General features: G+C 41.0%; 1 protein-coding gene across 1 annotated transcript in view; it reads right to left on the reverse strand.

The window, feature by feature from the left end:
• The window catches only part of PPP1R1C (protein phosphatase 1 regulatory inhibitor subunit 1C), an 80322-nt gene that overhangs the window by 34721 nt on the left and 25712 nt on the right, over positions 1-19889 (reverse strand). The window contains exons 3-4 of the mRNA XM_067549846.1: positions 9602-9639; positions 6292-6352 (exon numbers count right to left, since the gene is read on the reverse strand). Coding sequence (XP_067405947.1) covers positions 6292-6352; positions 9602-9639 — 99 coding nt within the window. The remainder of the gene's footprint in view (positions 1-6291; positions 6353-9601; positions 9640-19889) is intronic.

Below are 19889 nucleotides of genomic sequence, written 5' to 3' on the forward strand. Positions count from 1 at the left end.
TTGACTTACGTCAGCTGAGGATTTGACCCAGGCTGTATGCGTGGGTTTGAAATTAGGCAAAACAATTTTACCCTTTCCTGTATGCAGTATTTTATTCATTAGTAGTAGTAGTCTGAGTTAGGAAAACAAAATGGTGGATATATCAAAAGACTTATGTGAAAAGTGATAGAGTAAAACTATAACATTCTGAAAATATACAGATAAAACAGTTTGGTGCAACAGGAATAGTATCTTCAAATTCTGAATTTGCTAAACATATATACTATGGCATTGGCACTGAATTAGCAACCATCAGGGGAGAGTGGGGAAAAAAAGAGAGACATTTTCAACAGCAAAATGGAAAATGTCTCTTGATGTCCATTAAGCACGGTAATATAATACTAACAAGGATAGTGTACGGAACTGTTATCTGGTCTGCTGTCTGATTCACTCTGCAAATATCTTCTTAAATCAATAGCACTCAAATTGATTTTTCCAGCATACTGCATTCCAGTAAAAAACAAAAAACAAAACCCCACAACCTAGGATGACTGGATGAGTCAGCTATTTCCTACCCTAGGGGTTCTTTGAAGCTCTTTCATTTAGGAAAAAATATGCGGACGGAGCCAAAGTATACAAAAATATATGCAAATAATGAACCTGTCAATTGTACCATGACATGATTTTGGAGTTTGCCACAACGTGTTCCAATTTACAGACTACAGTGGGTACGGTAATACCAACAACTTGTCAGAGCCAAAATCACGGAAGCCATATTGGAAAACCCATGTAGGTGCAACGTCAGTGCCTGCTGCAGGGGGCAAGGGAGTCCACACTTACCTGTCATGGGATAGTCCATGATGATCCCAACATATCAACCCTGATATGTGGTCCCTGTGGGCTCCTGCAACATCTGCTATAGTTTAATCATGGTGCTGCATGGCTAGGGCCCTACGAAATTCACAGTCCATTTTGGGCAATTTCACAGACATTGGAGTTTAAAAATCATAAATTTCACAGTTTCAGATATTAAAATCTGAAATTTCACAGTGTTGAAACCATGGGGATCCCAACCCAACAGGGGATCAGGGGGAGGGGTTGCAAAGCCATTGTAAGGGGAGCCGTGGTATTGCCACCCTTACTTCTGCACTGCTGCCTGCAGAGCTGGATGGCCAGAGGGCAGCTGCTGGCCAGGCACCCAGCTCTGAAGGCAGCGTCGCTGCCAGCAGCAGCACAGAAATAAGGGTGGCAATACCATGCCATGCCACCCTCATGTTTGCACTGCTGCTGACGGCAGCTCTGCCTTCAGAGTTGGGCTCCCTGCCAGCAGCCATGGAGCTTCCTGCAGCTGGGGGAGGTTCCCGGAGGTCAGTCTGACCTGTCCCTAGGAGCAGCCCGTGCAGGAGAAGGAGAAGTCCTGTCCTTCCCCAGCCTATCCAGGACTAGTAGCTGGAGCCTGGTGAACAATTGGAGCCCCTGGCTGGGGCAGCCTCAGCCCTGCCCCAACCCAGCTCCAGCCCCAATGCTCGGGAGTTAAAGGGGCTGGGGGGGGAGGAGGGGTGACCAGGGCACTCCTCTGACCATGGGGCCCTGGACAGTCGCTCACTCATAAGACTGGTCCTGCCACCCCCAAAGTGATGACACCTCCCTCCCCCTCTCCCCTCTGATACTATGCCACCCTCATCTCCTGCACCACTGCTGGTGGTGGTGCCTTTAGAGCTGGGCTCCAGGCCATCAGCTGCCGCTCTCCGGCCTCCCACCTTTGAGAAATCTGGTCTCTGCTACAATAGCCAGATTTCATGAGGGAGGCCAGATTTCACTGTCTGTGACACATTTTTCTCAGCCATGAATTTGGTAGGGCTGATTGATCTCAAGTTAACGTTGCCTCAGGTAGCTTTTCCTTACCATCCTTTTTAACCTATTAAATTAACAATATGTTTGAATTTGGTATCAGAAAGGACAATTTAATTGACTGTATGCAGTGTAGTTGTAGCTATGGCGGTCCCAGGATATTAGAGAGACAAGGCATGTGAGGCAATATCTTTTATTGGACCAACTTCTGTTGGTCTTTTCACAAAGCAATCACTCAGTAGCTGCCCCATCAGGCCTCATCCTCAAAGGAAACCTGCAGAACACTTTCAAATCCTGGGAGCTTAAATTCATAACTCTGCTAGATGCTAAAAATCATGGATTGCACAGAAACACTGGTTTTATGGCTTATTAAAACAATCAATAACCCACTAACTCCCCTTTTTGTCCCATGACTGCAGTGGTATTAACAGGTCATCGTGTGCTAACTACTTCTGCTAAACAATCTGTTCCATCGTGACACTGGGAGTACCTTTCCCAGACCTGAAGAAGAGCTCTGTGTGTCTCACCAATTGAAATTGGTCCAGTAAAAGATACTACCTCACCCATCTTGTCTCAACTTAATTCACTCTTGTTTACTCTCCCTTCAGCTGCAGCCCTAATACCCACTCCATTAAATTCCACAAAATCAGTACATCAGTAATCTCTCTCTCTCACTCTCTCTCTCTCTCTCTCTCTGAATTTCATATTCATTTCAAGAAACTTGCAAGAAATAAGTGAGGGGGCTTGCAAAAAAACAAACAAACAAACAAACAAACAAAAAACACCAGACCAAGAAAACAAGTTAGAGGTCTCAAGTCAGAGTTAAGTATAAATATTCTTGTGTTCTCTCTGTTGTTTCCTTAGTACATTTTTCTTTTGAAGACACAAGATAAATCCTACCCTCCATTACAACGTCTTTTTCACAGTATCTCAGTGTCTACTACTGCACTTTGCTTCCAAGCTTTGCACTCATATGTTTGCATAATTATTGTGGGTTTGTGTTTGTCTGAGAAGATAATGTTAAAACTCCAGTGCAATATAGCAAATGGTAATGCTTGTTGCTCTTTTCCAGTAGTAGCTCTATTTTAAGGCTTGGGGACAGGAACTGAAATTTATTACTAGTCTCATCTTGGAATGTGAAGATACAGAATGTATTCCTGTCCCATCTCCCAAGATTATTCATTAATAACATCAACAGAGGATATAGAGCAGACTGTGTCCAGAGGTCTCTTGTGGGTAGTCCAGCATCCAAAATCTCATTCTTGTTTGCATTGTGAAGTTAATTTTTTTAGCATATTGGAGAACAAATTTATAAACTGGGCTGAGTGAAAAGCAGCACATGCAAATGTTTTGGGGAATAATTTATAGTTATGGGTCCTATTAGTATCAACACATTGCTAAAAACAATCTTTAACAGCTACTAAAACAGAAAGATCTAAATTATTTCTAGCTCTTTACAGAATTTTGGCTTTAATAATGCTGTGTATTTCACGGTCCATATTTATTGTATTTGTTTGCTTTTTCGTCCCTTTGCCTATGCTAAATGACATGCATGTTGTCATAACAATGAATAGAGGAAAACATGAATGGATTTATTTCATATGAGTTTTCCTGTTAGTGGCAACTTTTAAACAAGTTGGGCCATATTTTGCCCTCAGATACATCATTGTAAATCTGGAGTAATTTAGGCTACATGGTTTTTGAGTGGTTGACTGAAGTGTGAGCCAAGTGAGGCTTTGAGTCAGCAGCTTTATAAAAAAGTAGTCAGTTATGAACCTAGTGAGCAGCAAACAGAGGGAGTTTGCTTGGGAGGTCACCTAGGGAGACAGCCCACAGAATTTTTGCCTTACGGGCTTCTGGGAACAGTAAATACATCGTCTGAAGAGGTTCTTAGAAACATAGAATTGTAGGACTGGAAGGGACCTTGAGAAGTTATCTAGTACCGTCCCTTACACTTATGGCAGGACTAAATATTATCTAGACCATCCCTGACAGGTGTTTGTCTAACCTGCTCTTAAAAATCTTCAGGATATTCCACAACCTCCCTAGGCAATGTATTCCAGTGCTTAACTACCCTGACAGTTAGGAAGTTTTTCTTAATGTCCAACCTAAACTGCCCTTGCTTCTTGTCTTATCCTCAGAGGTTAAGGAGAACAATTTTTCTCCCATCACCTTGTAACAACCTTTTATGTACTTGAAAACTGTTATCATATCCCCTCTCGGCCTTCCCTTCTCCAGATTAAACAAACCCAGTCTTTTCAATCTTCCCTCATAGGCCATGTTTTCTAGACCTTTAATCATTTTTGTTGCTCTCCTCTGGACTTTCTCCAATTTGTCCACATCTTTCCTGAAATGTGGCGCCCAGAACTGGACACACTACTCCAGCTGAGGACTAATCAGTGCAGAGTACAGCAAAAAAAATACTTCTTGTGTCTTGCTTACAACACTCTGCTAATACATCCCAGAATTATGTTTGCCTTTTTTTTACAACTGTGTTACACTGTTGACTCATATTTAGCTTGTGATCCCCTCTGACCCCTTCTGGCAGTACTCTTTCTTAGGCAGTCATTTCCCATTTTTTGTATGTACAACTGATTGTTCCTTCCTAAGTGGAATACTTTCCATTTGCCTTATTGAATTCTTTCTATTTACTTTAGACCATTTCTCCAAGTTTGTCCAGATCATTTTGAATTTTAATCCTACCCTCCAAAACACTTGATGAATGAATGACAAGGAAGAAAATTTGGAGATGGAGGGATTAGCTGTCGTCACCTGCACAGGATGTGCCATGTTTGTCTCCTGGAGAAGCAATAGGAGTTGAAGACACTCAGCACTTGGCAAGAGACACTTTCTACCTTGCAAGAATGGATCCTTGTCTGCACTATGGAAATGGCCCAGGCCAGTGCTGACAATAAGTGTCAGTCAAAGGTTGAAGTGATCCAGTGCTGGACACACTTAGCTGTAAATGTGGCCACGGACAAACACTGTTCAGCATCATTTCAGAAACCACGGCTAAACCTCATGAGTCCTGCTCACTACCTCCACTCCTCCTACTTATATTCAAATCCAAATGCTGAAAAGCAGTAAGGCCCAGATCCTCAAAGGTATTTAGGCTTTAACTCCAATTGAAATCAATGGGAGTTAGGCACCTAAATATATTAGAGGATCTGGGCCAAACCCCTCCCAGGAGATGCTGAGAATTCTCAATTCCTCTTGATATCAGCGTAAGAGCTCTATACCTCACAGGATCAGATCTTCAGTGTGTAGCTTTGGCCTTCCTTCCTTTTGGCAGCTGCCCAAAAGGTAAGATAGAATACAAAAGAAGGTTTTAAATAAGGAGTGAGCCGTATGGGTCAGATCCTGCAAACACTTACTCATGCAAGTAGCTGCATTCAAAGCAATGGGGAGTGGCGTACTGAGGGGAGGGGCCAGGCTCCCGGTTGCCTACCTGCGTGGGGGCACCAGGCCAGCCCTTCAGGGGGTGCAGAAGGCTCTGTGTCCCCTTCCCTCCGCCCATCGTAGAGGGCTGGCCCAGAGCGCACTTACCCGCCGCTCCAGCCCCACAGCCCGGTGCCAGCTCAGATGGGGCGGCCTCACCCCCTGGCCTGGGAGGGGGGGGGGGGCAGGCCCTTCATGATGCGTGGGCGGGTAGGGGGGGCGCGGAATCGGGAGCAGCCGCCCCTCAGCCTTCAGTGCCCTCTGCCCGTCATGAAAGGCCGACCCAGTGCCCCCCCCCCAGGCTGGGGGAGTAAGGCCACCCCAACCGTGGGCGCTGGGCTGCGCTGCGGCTTACCCCCCCCCCCCTGCTGCGGGGCTCCCCTCCCCGCTGGGCTCCGCGTGGGGCTGCGGGGCTGCAGAGGGAGAGGCGGGTGCCGGGTCAGTGTGGGGAGTGGGGGGCAGCGGAGCCAAGCCTACATTTGCACCCCCCATGCCTCATGCCCCCCCTCACAGGTAGAGACCCCCCTCCCCGGGGCAGCTGGGGGGTGGCGCCGGGACGCCTCCTGACCTACACTGGGGTGGGGGGTGTGAGGCAGGGGGTGCAAATGTCGGCTTGGCCCCAAGCGCTGGTGACGCTTGATACGACACTGATATGTCACTGGCAATGGGACTAGTTGCATAAGTACTGGTCTGCATGATTAGGATCTAAGTGTGTGTTACCACAGGCTAGTAAAAGCATCTGGAAGTTGAGAAGTAGTGACTGCTTTATATGAATGCTGCTAGGATACTTACCTCAAGAGGAAAAAGTGGAGGGAAATTAATTTAAAATATGAAAATGAGTAGATAAGATGCATAGAGAGAGAAGAATTAAAGCAACCGACCATTCTGGGGCTGAGTTATCCATGGGCAAATGTACTCATTGTTTATCTAGTTGCTGATTTTTATTCTAGGGAGATGGTGGAAAACCAGTGGGCAGAAACAAAACATGCATTAGCATAACGAGAAACAGTACCTGAACAGTACCTTTGATGGCAGGAGGAGTGTACACGCTCTGCTTCCTCTGCTTAGGGGAGGCGTTCTGTGACTAAGAATAAGAGAAAGAGGTTTAACAAACATAGAAGGAAAGAGCCAAACTATGTCAGACCATTTCCTCGGGGAAAATCCAGTGAGCTAGTTATCAGTTATGTAGTCTTTCTACTTTGCTTATTTTCCCAAAATGGCTTGGTGTTGCTCACATAGCCTTGTTTTCCCTCTGAGTGCCTGTTAGTTCTGCTCCAATCAGTGGTAGACACTTATCATCTGATGTGATGGTATGGATATCCTGGATATGTTTCACCTGTGTTACAGTGATATTTCTTGTAGCACACCCTCTTGACTAAGGCATTGGAACTCCTGATAGAGAAATATCCATGTTACTTGGAAAACAAAGTAGGGAGATTTGCAATTCTGGGAACATCTTTCTTGCCTTATGGAATATATATCACTTCCCTTTCACCTGATCTCAGCCAATTCTATATTAGAGATGAAGCAATCCTCAGAATCTGAATATGTACCCACCCACACATACAAACTTTGTAGGAGGTGTTGATATCCAGAACTAATGCACTTTTACACCTTACAATTGCTCAGAATTCACAAGGGTGACTGTATCAATGGAAGAGTTCTTCATAAAAGGGTACATTGTATGAACCTGATCCCAATTCCTGGGATACCACCTACTTATATGAAAAGCCATGTTTGGATATAAAAAGTTGTGTCTAAGGGGCAGTTCTTTTTGTTCCTGGGTAAAATAGGCCCAACATTGTTTAAAAACATCCCTTGATATAAAAAAGTGTTTTTCAGCATTAAAATAAAGTAGCTTGTGCAACTAACATTCCATGTAAAATTGATGCCCATAAGGGAAATATATCTTTACATGGATTGGAAGAATGAAAGATTTATTTTCATCACCATTCAGTAAAAGACATTGTGCAACTAAATAAATAAAAGAAGTGATAATCCAAAAGAAAAAAGCTTCCAAAAAAGTAATGTTTGCATGTTCAATTCTAGAGCAATTAAATAAATATGGACGTTCATAAAAGTGCACAAACTGAAGAGATCTTTTCTTTCCAATAGACTGTCACTGGGTGACTGGGCAACAAAGTGGCAAATGAAATTCTATGTTGAGAAATGCAAAGTAATGCACATTGGAAAATATAATCCCAATTATGCATACAAAACGATGGGGTCTAAATTAGCTGTTACCACTCAAGAAAGATCTTGGAGTCATTGTGAATAGTTCTCTGAAAACATCAGCTCAATGTGCAGTGGCAATCAAAAAAAATAATGTCAGGAACCTTTAGGAAAGAGATAGATAATAACACAATAAATATCATAATGCCACTATATAAATACATGGTATGTCCACATCTTGAATACTGTGTGCAATTCCGGTTACCTCATCTCAAAAAAGATATATTAGAATTGAAAAAGGTACAGAGAAAGGCAACCAAAATTATTAGGTGTATGGAACAACTTTCAAATGAGGAGAGATTTAAAAGACTGGGATGGTTCATTTTGGAAAAGACACAACTAAGGAGCAATATGATAGAAGTCTATAAAACCATGAATGGTGTAGAGAAAGTGAATAAGGGAGTGTTATTTACCCCTCAACATAACACAAGAACCATGGGCCACCCAATGAAATTAATAGGCAGTAGGTTTAAAACCAACAAAAGGAAGTATTTCTTCACACAATGCACAGTCAATCTGTGAAACTCCTTGCCAGAGGATGTTGTGAAGGGTAAAATATAACTAGGTTCAAAAGAGCATTATACAATTTATTGAGGATAGGTCCATCAATGGCTGTTAACCAAGATGATCAGGGATGCAACCCCATGCTCTGGATTTCCCTAAGCCTCTGCCAGAAGCTGGACTGGACAACAGAGGATGGATCATTCAGTAGTTGTCCTATTCTGTTCATTCCTTCTGAGGCATCTGCCACTGTCCGAAATCAGGATACTGGGCTAGAAGGACCGTTGGTCAGATGCAGTATGGCCATTCCCATCTTCTTATTAAATCATACCTAAAATAATAAATAGTTTAAACATCCACATTACTTGTCTTTAGTTGGGCTTGATGTAAGGGAATTCTGTGGACACATTTAAGTTTGGTACAACACTAAGACCTGTATTATACCAGTATCTAACTAGTATGTAACTATACCTGAATAGTTAAAGTAGTACAACTCCCCTAGTGTGGATGAAGTTATACTGGTAAAAAAAAGGGTCTATACCCATCTAGTTTATTCTGTATGGGAAGGGGAATAAGCTATACCCCTTTATTCTGTATAACTCCATCTACATTAGAAGTTGTACAAGGTATATCTATTTTCATAAAATGTCATACCATTGACCAAAACAATTATACAGGTACAAAAACTGTGTAGACCAGGCCTAAGAGAACTATTCTTTCATCTTATCAATTTCCTGTTGTGTTTTAGCGTAGTGAAGCAATGGAAATTCATCCTTCTTCTTAAATGTTCACTTGAAAGCCTTTTTATATTTCTCTGGGTGTTTGAGATTGGTACACAATTGGTGTATTTTTCTAACAGATCTAGTGTTTCAACAAACATTAATTTTAGTTGCCACTTAGGAAAAATACTTTCACATAAATATGGCCAATACTATTACCTTATTGTATCATAATGGATGGAAAGATGCTGTTTATGAATAAAACATTTGTTGCATTCGAAGACAGCTATTTACACTTAGTGTGTGATATGATGTTGGTCCTCAGCACAGCAAGGCTTTAGAAGTCTGTATTTGGGTCTGAAACAATCAATACTGCCTATTGCTATTTAAAGCAGTGATAAGAGAAAGAGATCGAGGGGAGGCGGGAAGATTTTGGGGAGGAGATAGGACTGGAGCAACTAACCTTAGTTTTCCTTGCAAACTTAAGACTTGAGCTAATGTCCACTGAAGTCAATGGAAAGATTAATTGATTTCAATGGCACTAGTTCTGGCCCTTATGACATTGGTATGGAATTAGAAAGGAAGCTTGCAATCCCTAATCTCCCCTGTACTACTGAACAGCTTTTCCTGTGCTCATTAACCTGAACAGAGACTCATTGTCTCTAGGAGAAATTGACCAGAAGGAGAAATTGACCAGAACTAAAGAAGCAACAAAGATTTGTACACAGCCATTTATCTAGAAGTTTCATCCAGGGAAAGCTGTGCCGGTTAAGGAAGCCTGTTAGTATAAACCATTGTATAAACCAGCAAAGCAAAAATAAATATATTTCAAAATGGTTGTTAAACAATAGCCCACTATTTAAAAAATGTAACTAACTTACTTCTCCTTGTGAGTTGTTCTTTCTCTTCTCATCTATTTCTATAAAAGGGAAAAGATTCAATTAGAGAGAAGGTTGTTTTTCCAAGTGTGGACCATATTCTGATCTCAACAGTATTTCCACTGTAAATAAGTAATAACTCCACTGATTTACAACTTTCCCAGAGCTTTGTCTGTCCTCTAAGCCAAAGATCTCAACACCCTTTAAACATACCAGTGCTTTGGCCAGCTTTCCAGAAGTGCTCAGCACACAACAGCTCCTCTTGAAAACAATAGGTGCTGCAGGACAATGAGCTCTTTTGAAAATCTGTCCTTTAGAGGTAAGCCTTTTGGGGCAGGGACTTCACCTTCTTTTATGTTTGCAAAACAGCTAGTAATTTATGGGCACAATTATAAATCATTTAATAAATAATAATTCAGAATAACTACAAGCCATTAAATTATTAATATATAATAAATATAAATAAATATAATATCACTGATTAGAGCACCTTATAATTATATATAAAATTAGCAATTCTAGATATAATTATTCCTAAATGTGCAGTTTAAAAGTTTCATGATCGCACACTGGTTTAGGATCAGAAGTGAGCATGGAGTGTTTCCTGCTATTACACAGTGCTGTTGATTAATTTACAGTGGTATACCCTGCCTTCATCAATAACCTATATTTATTACTTCTAAAGAAAGTAAATACTGCCTATATTTATCTAGTACATTGTGCAGTGCTGTACATGGGACAGGAGGTCAATTGCTTCCTAACGCCTAGTTAAAATTAGTTTTCGTCCTGTTGTGTGAGATTTAATTACCTTTCTATTGTTGTCACAACTTGCATGTTGTTAACGGTTAAAAAGTGAGTTGTCAATCCTCAAGAATGATTTGCCAATTACTATATATACTATGGGGCAAAACCTTTGTTGCCATGTAATTATAGAGCTCTCAAATAAAGGGATACTAAACTATAGTGAGACAAATCTCTCACCATCAAGATACATGGGCCCCATCTTAAGATCTTCCATCCTAAAATGTGCAATTTCCATTGTACAATTTCCACTAAAGTCTCGTGAATTTGTGCATGCATAGAGAGAACGGGGCCCACTGCAAATTACTTCAAGCCAACTTTGTCTTTAAATATATACTGCTCCTGGGTCTGCGTGTGTGTCTGTGTGTGTATGTGTGTGTGAGAGAGATTATTGTATCAGAGCCATAAAGAATTTATTTATTTATTTATAGAGTTTTCTATGGTGCTCATCTCTGTAGTATCTGAAAACCTCACATACATTAACTGATCAATTGCAATTCCTCCACATATAACTTCATAAGACATGCATTAAAATTACTGATATTCCACTGTATAAAGAGTGAATTAAAACAGGCCCTAAATATTAGAGTTCATTACTAAAGAAAGGGGTATGTTAGTCTAACAGATAGGGTGCTAGACTCAGAGTTAAAAGGCCCCTTCCTACCATAAGCCTGTTGTGTGACCTTGGGTAAATTATTACCTATCTATAAAATAGGGATAGCGATACTTACTCTTCTTTGTAAAGTACTTAGAAATCTAAAGATTGAAAGCACTAAATAAGAGATTATTAATGCTTTCTGTAGACTAGAGAGACATTTGATTTCAATGGGAGTTACGTATGTCAAGAATTTTCATGATCAGGACCCTGTGTTTACTTTTGAGCTGGCGTTCGAATGAATCCAAAACTCACAGGAAAGGTGAGTGAAATCTTTGGTGACATTCCATCCTAAATCTGCGCAGGATTGTGAATTTCAACAACAAAACTTGAGCTGAATATTGGGCTTGGAACAAAACCTTCAATCAGTCAAAGTTTGTCTGGTTTCCAGTTTCATTATTTAAGGTTTGCACAGCTCTAATTAACAGACTTTTGCAGTTCTTTTCATCAGAGTCACATTACACCTATCAGCAGTGGACATTCCTATCCTTACGCACAGCAGCACTTACACTGAAGTCAGTAATGTGAACAGGATTTGACCCTGTGTGGATTTAGAAAAATCACTTAGTTGCTATAATGCAGCCCCAAATAACCAGCACCTCCATGAAAATTTGAGAATGAACAAAATACATTTAATTGTTTTTTAATTAACTCATTGAAAGCATATGAGGGGCTCCAGCTTATAGCTGAAGGAGACAGGCTTGGGGTAGCAGCTGCAAACAGTGCATTCAATAAGTTGAGACATGAAGGGGAAGAAGGAGAGGAAGTGATGGTTGGAGAGACAGTGGAGATGGAGATTAGTTGCCAAGATGAGTTGAGATCAACAGGGAGATGGACAGTTTGGTGGAAGAGAGTGGACCATAAACTTTATAAACTTTGTGTCATGGAGAAGAAAAGGGGTGGAGGAAGGGGATAAAGAGAAGTTACAATTGATTGGGTCAATCTCAGACAGTGAGATCTTACTCAGAGAGGAAGCATGGGGCAGAAGGTATTATGGGGGAACCGAAGTTATAGGAAAGAGGCTGGAGTTGCGGATGAAAGAATCAATACAGCTGGAGAAATGGTGCTGTTCAGCAAGGAATATGGAAGAAATGAAGAAGGGGGAAAAATGTGTAGAAAAGGGACGAGCAGAAGCACCTGGTTGACCCACAGCCTGATGTCCACATTGTCACAGGATTTCCCACAGATTTATTCAGCAGCATGGCACTAAGGAGCAGAGGAAGTGGACATTGGGGATGAGACAGGAGTGAAAGGATGGATTTTTCTGGTGAGAAAGAAAAGCAAAGGAGTGAGGTCTAATCTACGTGGGGAGATTTACCATCAGAAGTATACCAGTGTAATTATAGTGCTGTAGTTATACCTACATGTAACCTGCCATGTAGACAATTTTATTTGAGAATGAGTGCCTTTTTATGAGAGGGCTTGTGTCACTTTGAAAGCAGTATAAGCTATATCAGGGAAAAAGGCACTTGTATTCCCAAATAAGGGTGTCCACATAAGGGTGAGTTGTACTGGTATAACTATAGCGGTATAATTATTCTGGTATAGTTCTGTCAAGAAATTCCCCCATAAAGAAAAGTCCCGAGTCAACAGAGAAATGGAAGAAAAGGCAGGCGGGAGGGGAAAGTGTACTTTCTCTGTGAACTAAACTGAACTAGAGATATCTGTCTCCTTAATAAAACGCCAAGTAAATGAGAGAATTCAATACACTGGGTTGTTATAGTGACTTGGTATTAATTGCTAAATCCCCGTGAACTCTGTTAAGAGTAAGCAGCTTGATATTATTACTAAATTGCTCTTTGGGTGCTAACTGCCCTTGAGAAAATTCAGGGAATGACTTTAAACAAATCATAAATATCGGAGCTGATTAATAATGAAAGGGGAAATTCTAGCCCCACTGAGGTTAATGACAAAACTTCAGTGGGGCCAGGATTTCACCCAAAGTCTATTATGTTTATATAGAAAAAGAGACTTTTTTTGGACTCACATTAAATAGTCTGACACTTACCACATTAAGAATGAGATTATTTTGGCCAGACTTTTATTAATTTAAATTCAGGCTATTTACACCTGATATCTTTTCCCCTACCTGTAAGTATATCTATGTCAGTCCATGTTCTTCCATCATACAACTATACAACATTCTATTAGATTTTAAATCTGAACATATGGCATTTTTCCAGTTTGACTCCTTTGAGGCCACTTAATTAGCTGCAGAGAATCTACTCCATTTTAGTCATTTGTCAACAATTCCTGGATTTTAATGTGATATATTAGAAATGGATTTGATTAGCTGGGAACAGACTTGCATGTATCCAAAATATTTTAAAGCAGATGTGCCCAAAATTAGTGTTGAAGATTTGATTTGATTTTCTCACACCTGTGTCAAGGAAAGAGTTTGTCCTCTTTTCACGACAATGTTTCAATAGCATTTGAAGCTCAAGGGATTCTAAGGTCATGTGAATTAGGTAAAGCTCAGGCTGTGACAGAGTAAACAAAGACTTCATATATAGGGCTTCACATTGCTTAGTGGTTTCAGAAAGAGCAGTGTTCCATTTTTATAAACCCAGGGCCCAAATCTGAAAGCACTGGGATGAGAACTTTTATTAATCTAGCTGCATAAATAACAGTCTTACATAAGGCCTGATCCTGAAATGAGATTCATGGAGGTAGATCCCTGCACTTTTGTGGAACTCCATTGAAATCCATCTAGATGCACCCAGATCCCATTGCTCGTTGCAAACTCCCACTCGATTTCACTGGCATTTGAGGAAAAGCTGCAAGATTTGGCCCAGTGACATTTCCGAGAAGTGGAGGGAGAGACATTGGGGAATTCTTTTACTGAAAGTCTTTCAGAGCACATCAATTTCTAATGTTTGTTAGCATAGCCACCCTTAGCACAGCCATATCCTCAGACAAACATCATCACGCAATTCGTTGAGTTATGCCAGAGTCACCCTCTCATAAAAGAGGTCAGAAGTGGCCATACTCTGGGCAGCAGTCAGAATGACCACTGCTATATTTGATTATCAGTTTTCCAGCAAATCCCTATTAGTGTTGCAAAGAATCATGACCATACTGTGTGGAAAGCCATGTGGTCACTTTAGAATGAGAATGGAGACTGGAAACATGAACATTATACATCTGCCTCCCTTCCCCCTTCTCCCATTGGATAGACATAATGCACTTGCAGTGACTGTGCAGGGCACGAGGTGACATATTCTAAATGACTTGGCCTCTGATCTCATCAGTGGGCTCCCCAATGGAGTCATCCCACAAAATCACATCTCATCAGACTAAGTAATCTGCTTCCTCCTCTAATGGTAAGAACAAATAAAAGCCTCTGCTCCAGTTTTCATTCAGGCACAGGGAAGGCAGAACAGGTTGCAGAGAGCAACTGTCAGCACAGAAAAAGCTCAGTGAGTGGCAGGTATAATTGCTGAGAAATGTGCGCACGTCATCAGAAAAAAACTGCAATTCACTCTACTCCAGTAGGAGGCACAATTGAGTCACATTAGACTCTCTCCCTGACCTTGCCTCTTGCAGTATTTCTGTACAACAAAGGATCAGTTTCTGCCCTTTTGGAAGCAGCTGTATTCCTACTGCACTGCTCCATTTTGGTCTTGGCTTTTTCCTTTTCACTGGCTAAGCAGTGACAATTGCTTGCATACACTACCATTGAAGAGATGACACCGTGGAGCTAAACAAGGGTGACAGAGCCCTAGGGAAATGGGTCTGAATAGCTGATGAATGGTTTGGGTGCACAATAGAAAATGGTGCCCTTGGTCTGGAGCATCCTGCAAGTCCCCTTTGCACAAACATCCCTCCATTGCCACATGGACAAGAAACTCAGCCACTTCTGTGGTGTCATCCTGTGACCCTGATCCAGATATGCCCCCTTTTCAATAGGGCTGGGGGAATCATCAGCTGGAGCAATCTGCTGGGTTTCTGGCTGCTTTGCATTGCCTGTGCTAGCCCTTTGGGAGTACTAAGCAGAAATATTTCCCATACACACAACACATACTAATCATTGATAGGGAGCCCCCTTGAGCTGCTCACGGCCCTAAGCAATTGCTTAGTCTGCTCATGCCTAGTGCTGGCTCTGCTACTTGTGACACTGAAGCAAGCAGAGCAGGTGGAACAGAGTCAAGAATCTGGCTCATTATGTGAAAGATTACGTTGATAGGGATTTTAAATCCCTAGTTTGAGAGAAATCAAAAGTTACCGCTACTGGAAATTAGTTCAACCAGTTTTTGTTTCATCAGGAGTCACTTGTCAAAACTTCTCTGTAGCAAAATAATGCCATGTCTACCAGCACATATGAATTGGTTATTTTCTTATGTGAAATAAATGGACCAAATGCTGATGTCTGTGAATTTGACTCATGCTGAAATTTGTCATTTTCCTAGATAGAAAAAAAAAAGATTCAGTTCTTCATGTCATATTGAGACAAAGGAAGGGTTTCTTGCTGGAGTACACAGAAGGTTTTAATTCAGGCACGCAGTGGACATGCTGTGTTCACAGGTTTGCTGGGGATTTTCTGTGTAACCTCAGGAAAGTCACTTAGGCCCAGATTTTCAGAAAATTGCATCTGCAGTTGTGCACCAAATTGTACAGACAATAGCTGTTAAACATGCAATCTGGGCAACTGCATGAGCAAATGACTAGTTTCTGACATATTTGGTAATTTCTCATGCCACCAATGGGAGCAGATGAATGTGCAATTTTCTGAAAATTTTGGCTTTAATCATTCTGTGCCTCAGTTTCCTCCTCAATAAAATGAGTGATACCTACCTACCTGCCTCATTGGGACGTTATGCAGCTACGTTAACTGGTGTTCAGAAAGTATTTCAGAGGGCATGTAGCTTAGAAGTTCAATGTCTTAGTATTATTTATTTTCTGCCTCCAAAACTACCTTTATTTTCCACACAACAAAAAAATCAAGCCAATATCAAAAATGTTATGTTCTCTGTTTTTGAGCAGCAGTGAGGATTTTTCACCCGGCATTAAGCATTTCTCGAGTTATCTTACTGAATTACTGAGCTAGGAAATCGAAAAATATCCAGTCATGCAAATATAAGAAAGACTTTGACAAAGGGAATTGTTTGTCTGGTTTCTTTTTGTCTATGTCTATCAAGGAAAATGCTGCTACTGATGTGTATGTAATTACATTTAATTACCAAGAAATATGACAAATCCTGCTGAGCATTAGCATGTGCCTCTGTAAACCTTTGCACTGAAAAAGTACCTCATTAAACTACAATATTCCAGCTGCCAGAGTAAGTGTAGCTGGAGGCAGTTTTTTCCCCCCTTTATTCTACCGCTGACAAGAGAGTAAGTATTTTACAGTTCCAGTGCATTTCATACGCTAATCAGCATATAAATTATTGCTTGGTTCTATAAGGAATCCTAAGAACAAGATTTGTACAGGAAATATTAATAAAAGCATAGGCGAGAAGCACTCGCATCAGCCGTTCTTCTCTTGCTTCTTTTACAATGTGCTGCTGTTAGGGTTAGTAGCATATGAAGCCTATTGTAGTATGTTGATTCAGTCACTCAGCACCTTCACCAATGGAGCTCCTAGGATAGGCTGTAGGGACAGTTGCCTTGTTCACACAGGGTATTTTTAGAGTATGATAATGTTAATCTGAGATAACAGAATAAGTAACACAGTGACACAGTTGGCTGATTACAGCTAAGAACATATAGGAGTCACCCATTTTGCCTGTCATTTTTAGGCCTTTATCCTGCAAAGAGATAAGATATGAACCCTTATGCCTGTATTGAGCCCTACTGTCAATGTAACACTGTTGACTTCAATAGGTACTCCAGCATAAAACGGAAGTGTCACAGTTACTGGCTCCCAGAAGTTCATAGAGAATTAGACCCTTTCTACACATTTTCTTTTTACCATACTATAGAATTCTATGGCAAGGAGAGAATGAAAAAAGGTACAATTTTCTATTCAATTCTATAAAACTTTTCCATCAGGCAAGGGCAGTTGGGTGTGGTTAGACCTACAGGCAGAGCTGCAAATAATGGTGCCAACACACTGCTTGAACACTGAGAAAGGGGTCTCCATTGCAAGTCTGACGTAGGCTACTCTGGAAGGCTGCACAGAGGCAAGCCAGGGGATGGACCATCAGATCTGAGTTGGCACAGATCAAGTGGCAGAGGGGCTCTGCATTGCAATCTCATGTCCTAATCCCAAGTGGATGGCTAGATTTCATCTCCCTAGCCTACCTGTATTTCTCCCACAGATAGCCTGATGGCTCAGGCTTAATGTGAGAGAAATGGATGCGTCCTAGTGTATTATTAACTTAGTGCTAATATTTACAAATTACTCTGTACAACTGACACTAGCCCACACACAGTTGGCTGAAGTGTCCCCAAACCTAATCAGCCTCAGCACAGCCCCAATTTGTACTGCATATAACTGCAGAACCTCCTGGCACTTTATGTCTGCCAGGTGCTTTCTGAGACCCCATTAACACCGGGAATGCCAGAGGCCAGATGGATCAGCTGGTAGCACATTTAAAAGCTTTGCCGCCAGAAAAATTAGCCTGATCACGTTTGCCTAGTTCTGAGTTTCCGGCATCAGACATTGAGAAGTAAACATTAGCAGTGTTGATCAGGAGCAGCCATGCTCTTTGTTAGACCAAATCCTGTCTAATAACAATTTTGAAAATTAACTTTAAAACAAAACATACCCTAGAGCCTTTTTCTCCAGATGTGTTAGTGTTTGTTGCAAAGACAGCCTCATCTGAGCATGTCTCTCTGTAAAGTCCGGTCGGAGTGCTGGCTCCGTGAGAGGAGCCGCAATAGCTAGAGATGCCTGCATAGTTATTTTGGACATGGAACAAAACCCTCTTTCATAATTTACAAGGATCAAAATTCCCCTAAAACATACATACAGAGACTGTCATGTTCATCAAGGAGACATCTTAAATCTCAAAAGCAAATCCTGAGGCATTTGTTTATAACACGAGAACCTCAGAAAGAAGTTACAGGGCCTGCTTCACCACTGTGTTAGTCCAGCTTTATTCTAGTGTGGCTCATGGAAATCAATGGAATTACACTGGCATAAAACTGGAATATCACGGGGTGAAGCAGGTCCACAATTTTACCACAGCACACATAATAGGCACAAAAAGGTCATCTTCTTTCTCTGCTTTTTGTTGTCATCTTCTAATTCTTCTCCCCAAATATGGGCCAGACTTTGATATGTTACATTGGAGTAAATCCAGGATAATTCCCATAATTAGTGGATTTACCCCAGATTTCCACTGGTGTAACTAAAATGAGAATTTGACATGGGGTTTTTCCCCCTCTCCTCTCCACTTCTTTGTGTTTTGCCATCTATTTAATGCAACCCCAGAATTCTACGTGCTATCCTGGACACTCTAGATTGCACTCTACAGCATAGGCACAACGTGTGTGTTTCACCCAAATTACTAGCTATTTTGTAAATTAAGAGTTTCTTAAAATGCACCGTCAGGAAGCGCGCGTGTACTCACATGCATGGCTACAGGAAATATCTTTCTGTCATGTTGGATCTATTTTGCTACCCTGCACATTGTGAGCTGGGTTGTGCAAGCCTTTCTGGCATTGGTGAGCATTTACTCACACAAGTAGTCCCAGTGATATACCTATGCACTGTTCCTATAGAGGTGGGAGACTTGGAGACCTGAGCATGGAAAGAAATGGTGATGTAATGGTGAGTATCTTCTGGTGATCTCTTTTGCCCACTTTACCACCCTATGTGCTGTTAATCTGACTCTTCCATTGTTAATCTCTTTAAATTGAGAGAGACCTTCAGTTCAATCCTGGGCTATTCAATAGGATCAGGGTTTCACCCCCTTATCTGCTCATTGTTTTAAATATATATTTTTTAAATTGACTTTAGATCATAGAGGGGAGGACTGTATTTTGGCTCTGAAGTAGAGGAGGGCAAGAAGCAACATTTTTTAGTCTCTGCCCAAGACAACAGAAAGTTTATTTTAAGGATTATTAAGATTGAACTCTGGGGTCATAGAATTTTCTAGGATACGTAGCAGCTGTGCATCAGAATTGGACCTGGTTAAAAATGTTTTGAAATGGCAACAAAAAATGTAAGCAAATTTTGACAAAAATTGGCAAAAACTATTGATTGACTGTTTGCAATTTTTTGTGTGACTATTTTTGGCCAGTGCTAATTATAATAAAATGAGCCTCATTCAAGAAAGACTGTTGGGAAAACTTGCATCTTCAGAAGTTTTTTCAAATGCAAGAGTGGACTCCTGACATAAAGTTGCTAATCAGTCATATGGGAGCAATTACAGGCTTGGTAATTCTTATGAGAGGAAGAGATCAACTGGGGGGAAAAATGCTATTTTCAAATAAATCTCCTGTTTTAATAATTGATGTAGAGATTGGCCTTAAATCACAATGTAAACATTGCTAATTTGAATTTAAAGCCTTTTAGCAGTTCTCTAAGCACCACAATCTCTCTTTGTGTGAAGTAAAGGAAATTGGCTTTCAGTTAGCGAGTAATTAAATGAGTGAAAGTGAAACAAAATAAGTGAAAGTGTTTTTCTTTTTATGTCTCTAACATGTCACGTTGTGTGCAGGATGCAGTTTAAACTGTCTTACTAGCAGAGATAAATTATCAAGGATAAATAATTCATTAAAACATCAGGCATAATTTAGAGAGAAACTTCCTCCCACCAAATTTGCAATTGGTCCAGGGAATAATTCTTCAGGTTTACAGATGGGAGAAGTCCATGAGAAAACCACAAGGTGTCACTGTATACAGAAGATGCATTTCAGTATCTAAGAAAGAGTTGCTTTATAGCT

This window comes from Emydura macquarii, unplaced genomic scaffold (genome assembly GCF_026122565.2).
Source record: "Emydura macquarii macquarii isolate MOO-44397 ecotype Brisbane River unplaced genomic scaffold, CSIRO-AGI_Emac_v2 contig_1253, whole genome shotgun sequence".
NCBI lineage: Eukaryota > Metazoa > Chordata > Testudines > Chelidae > Emydura > Emydura macquarii.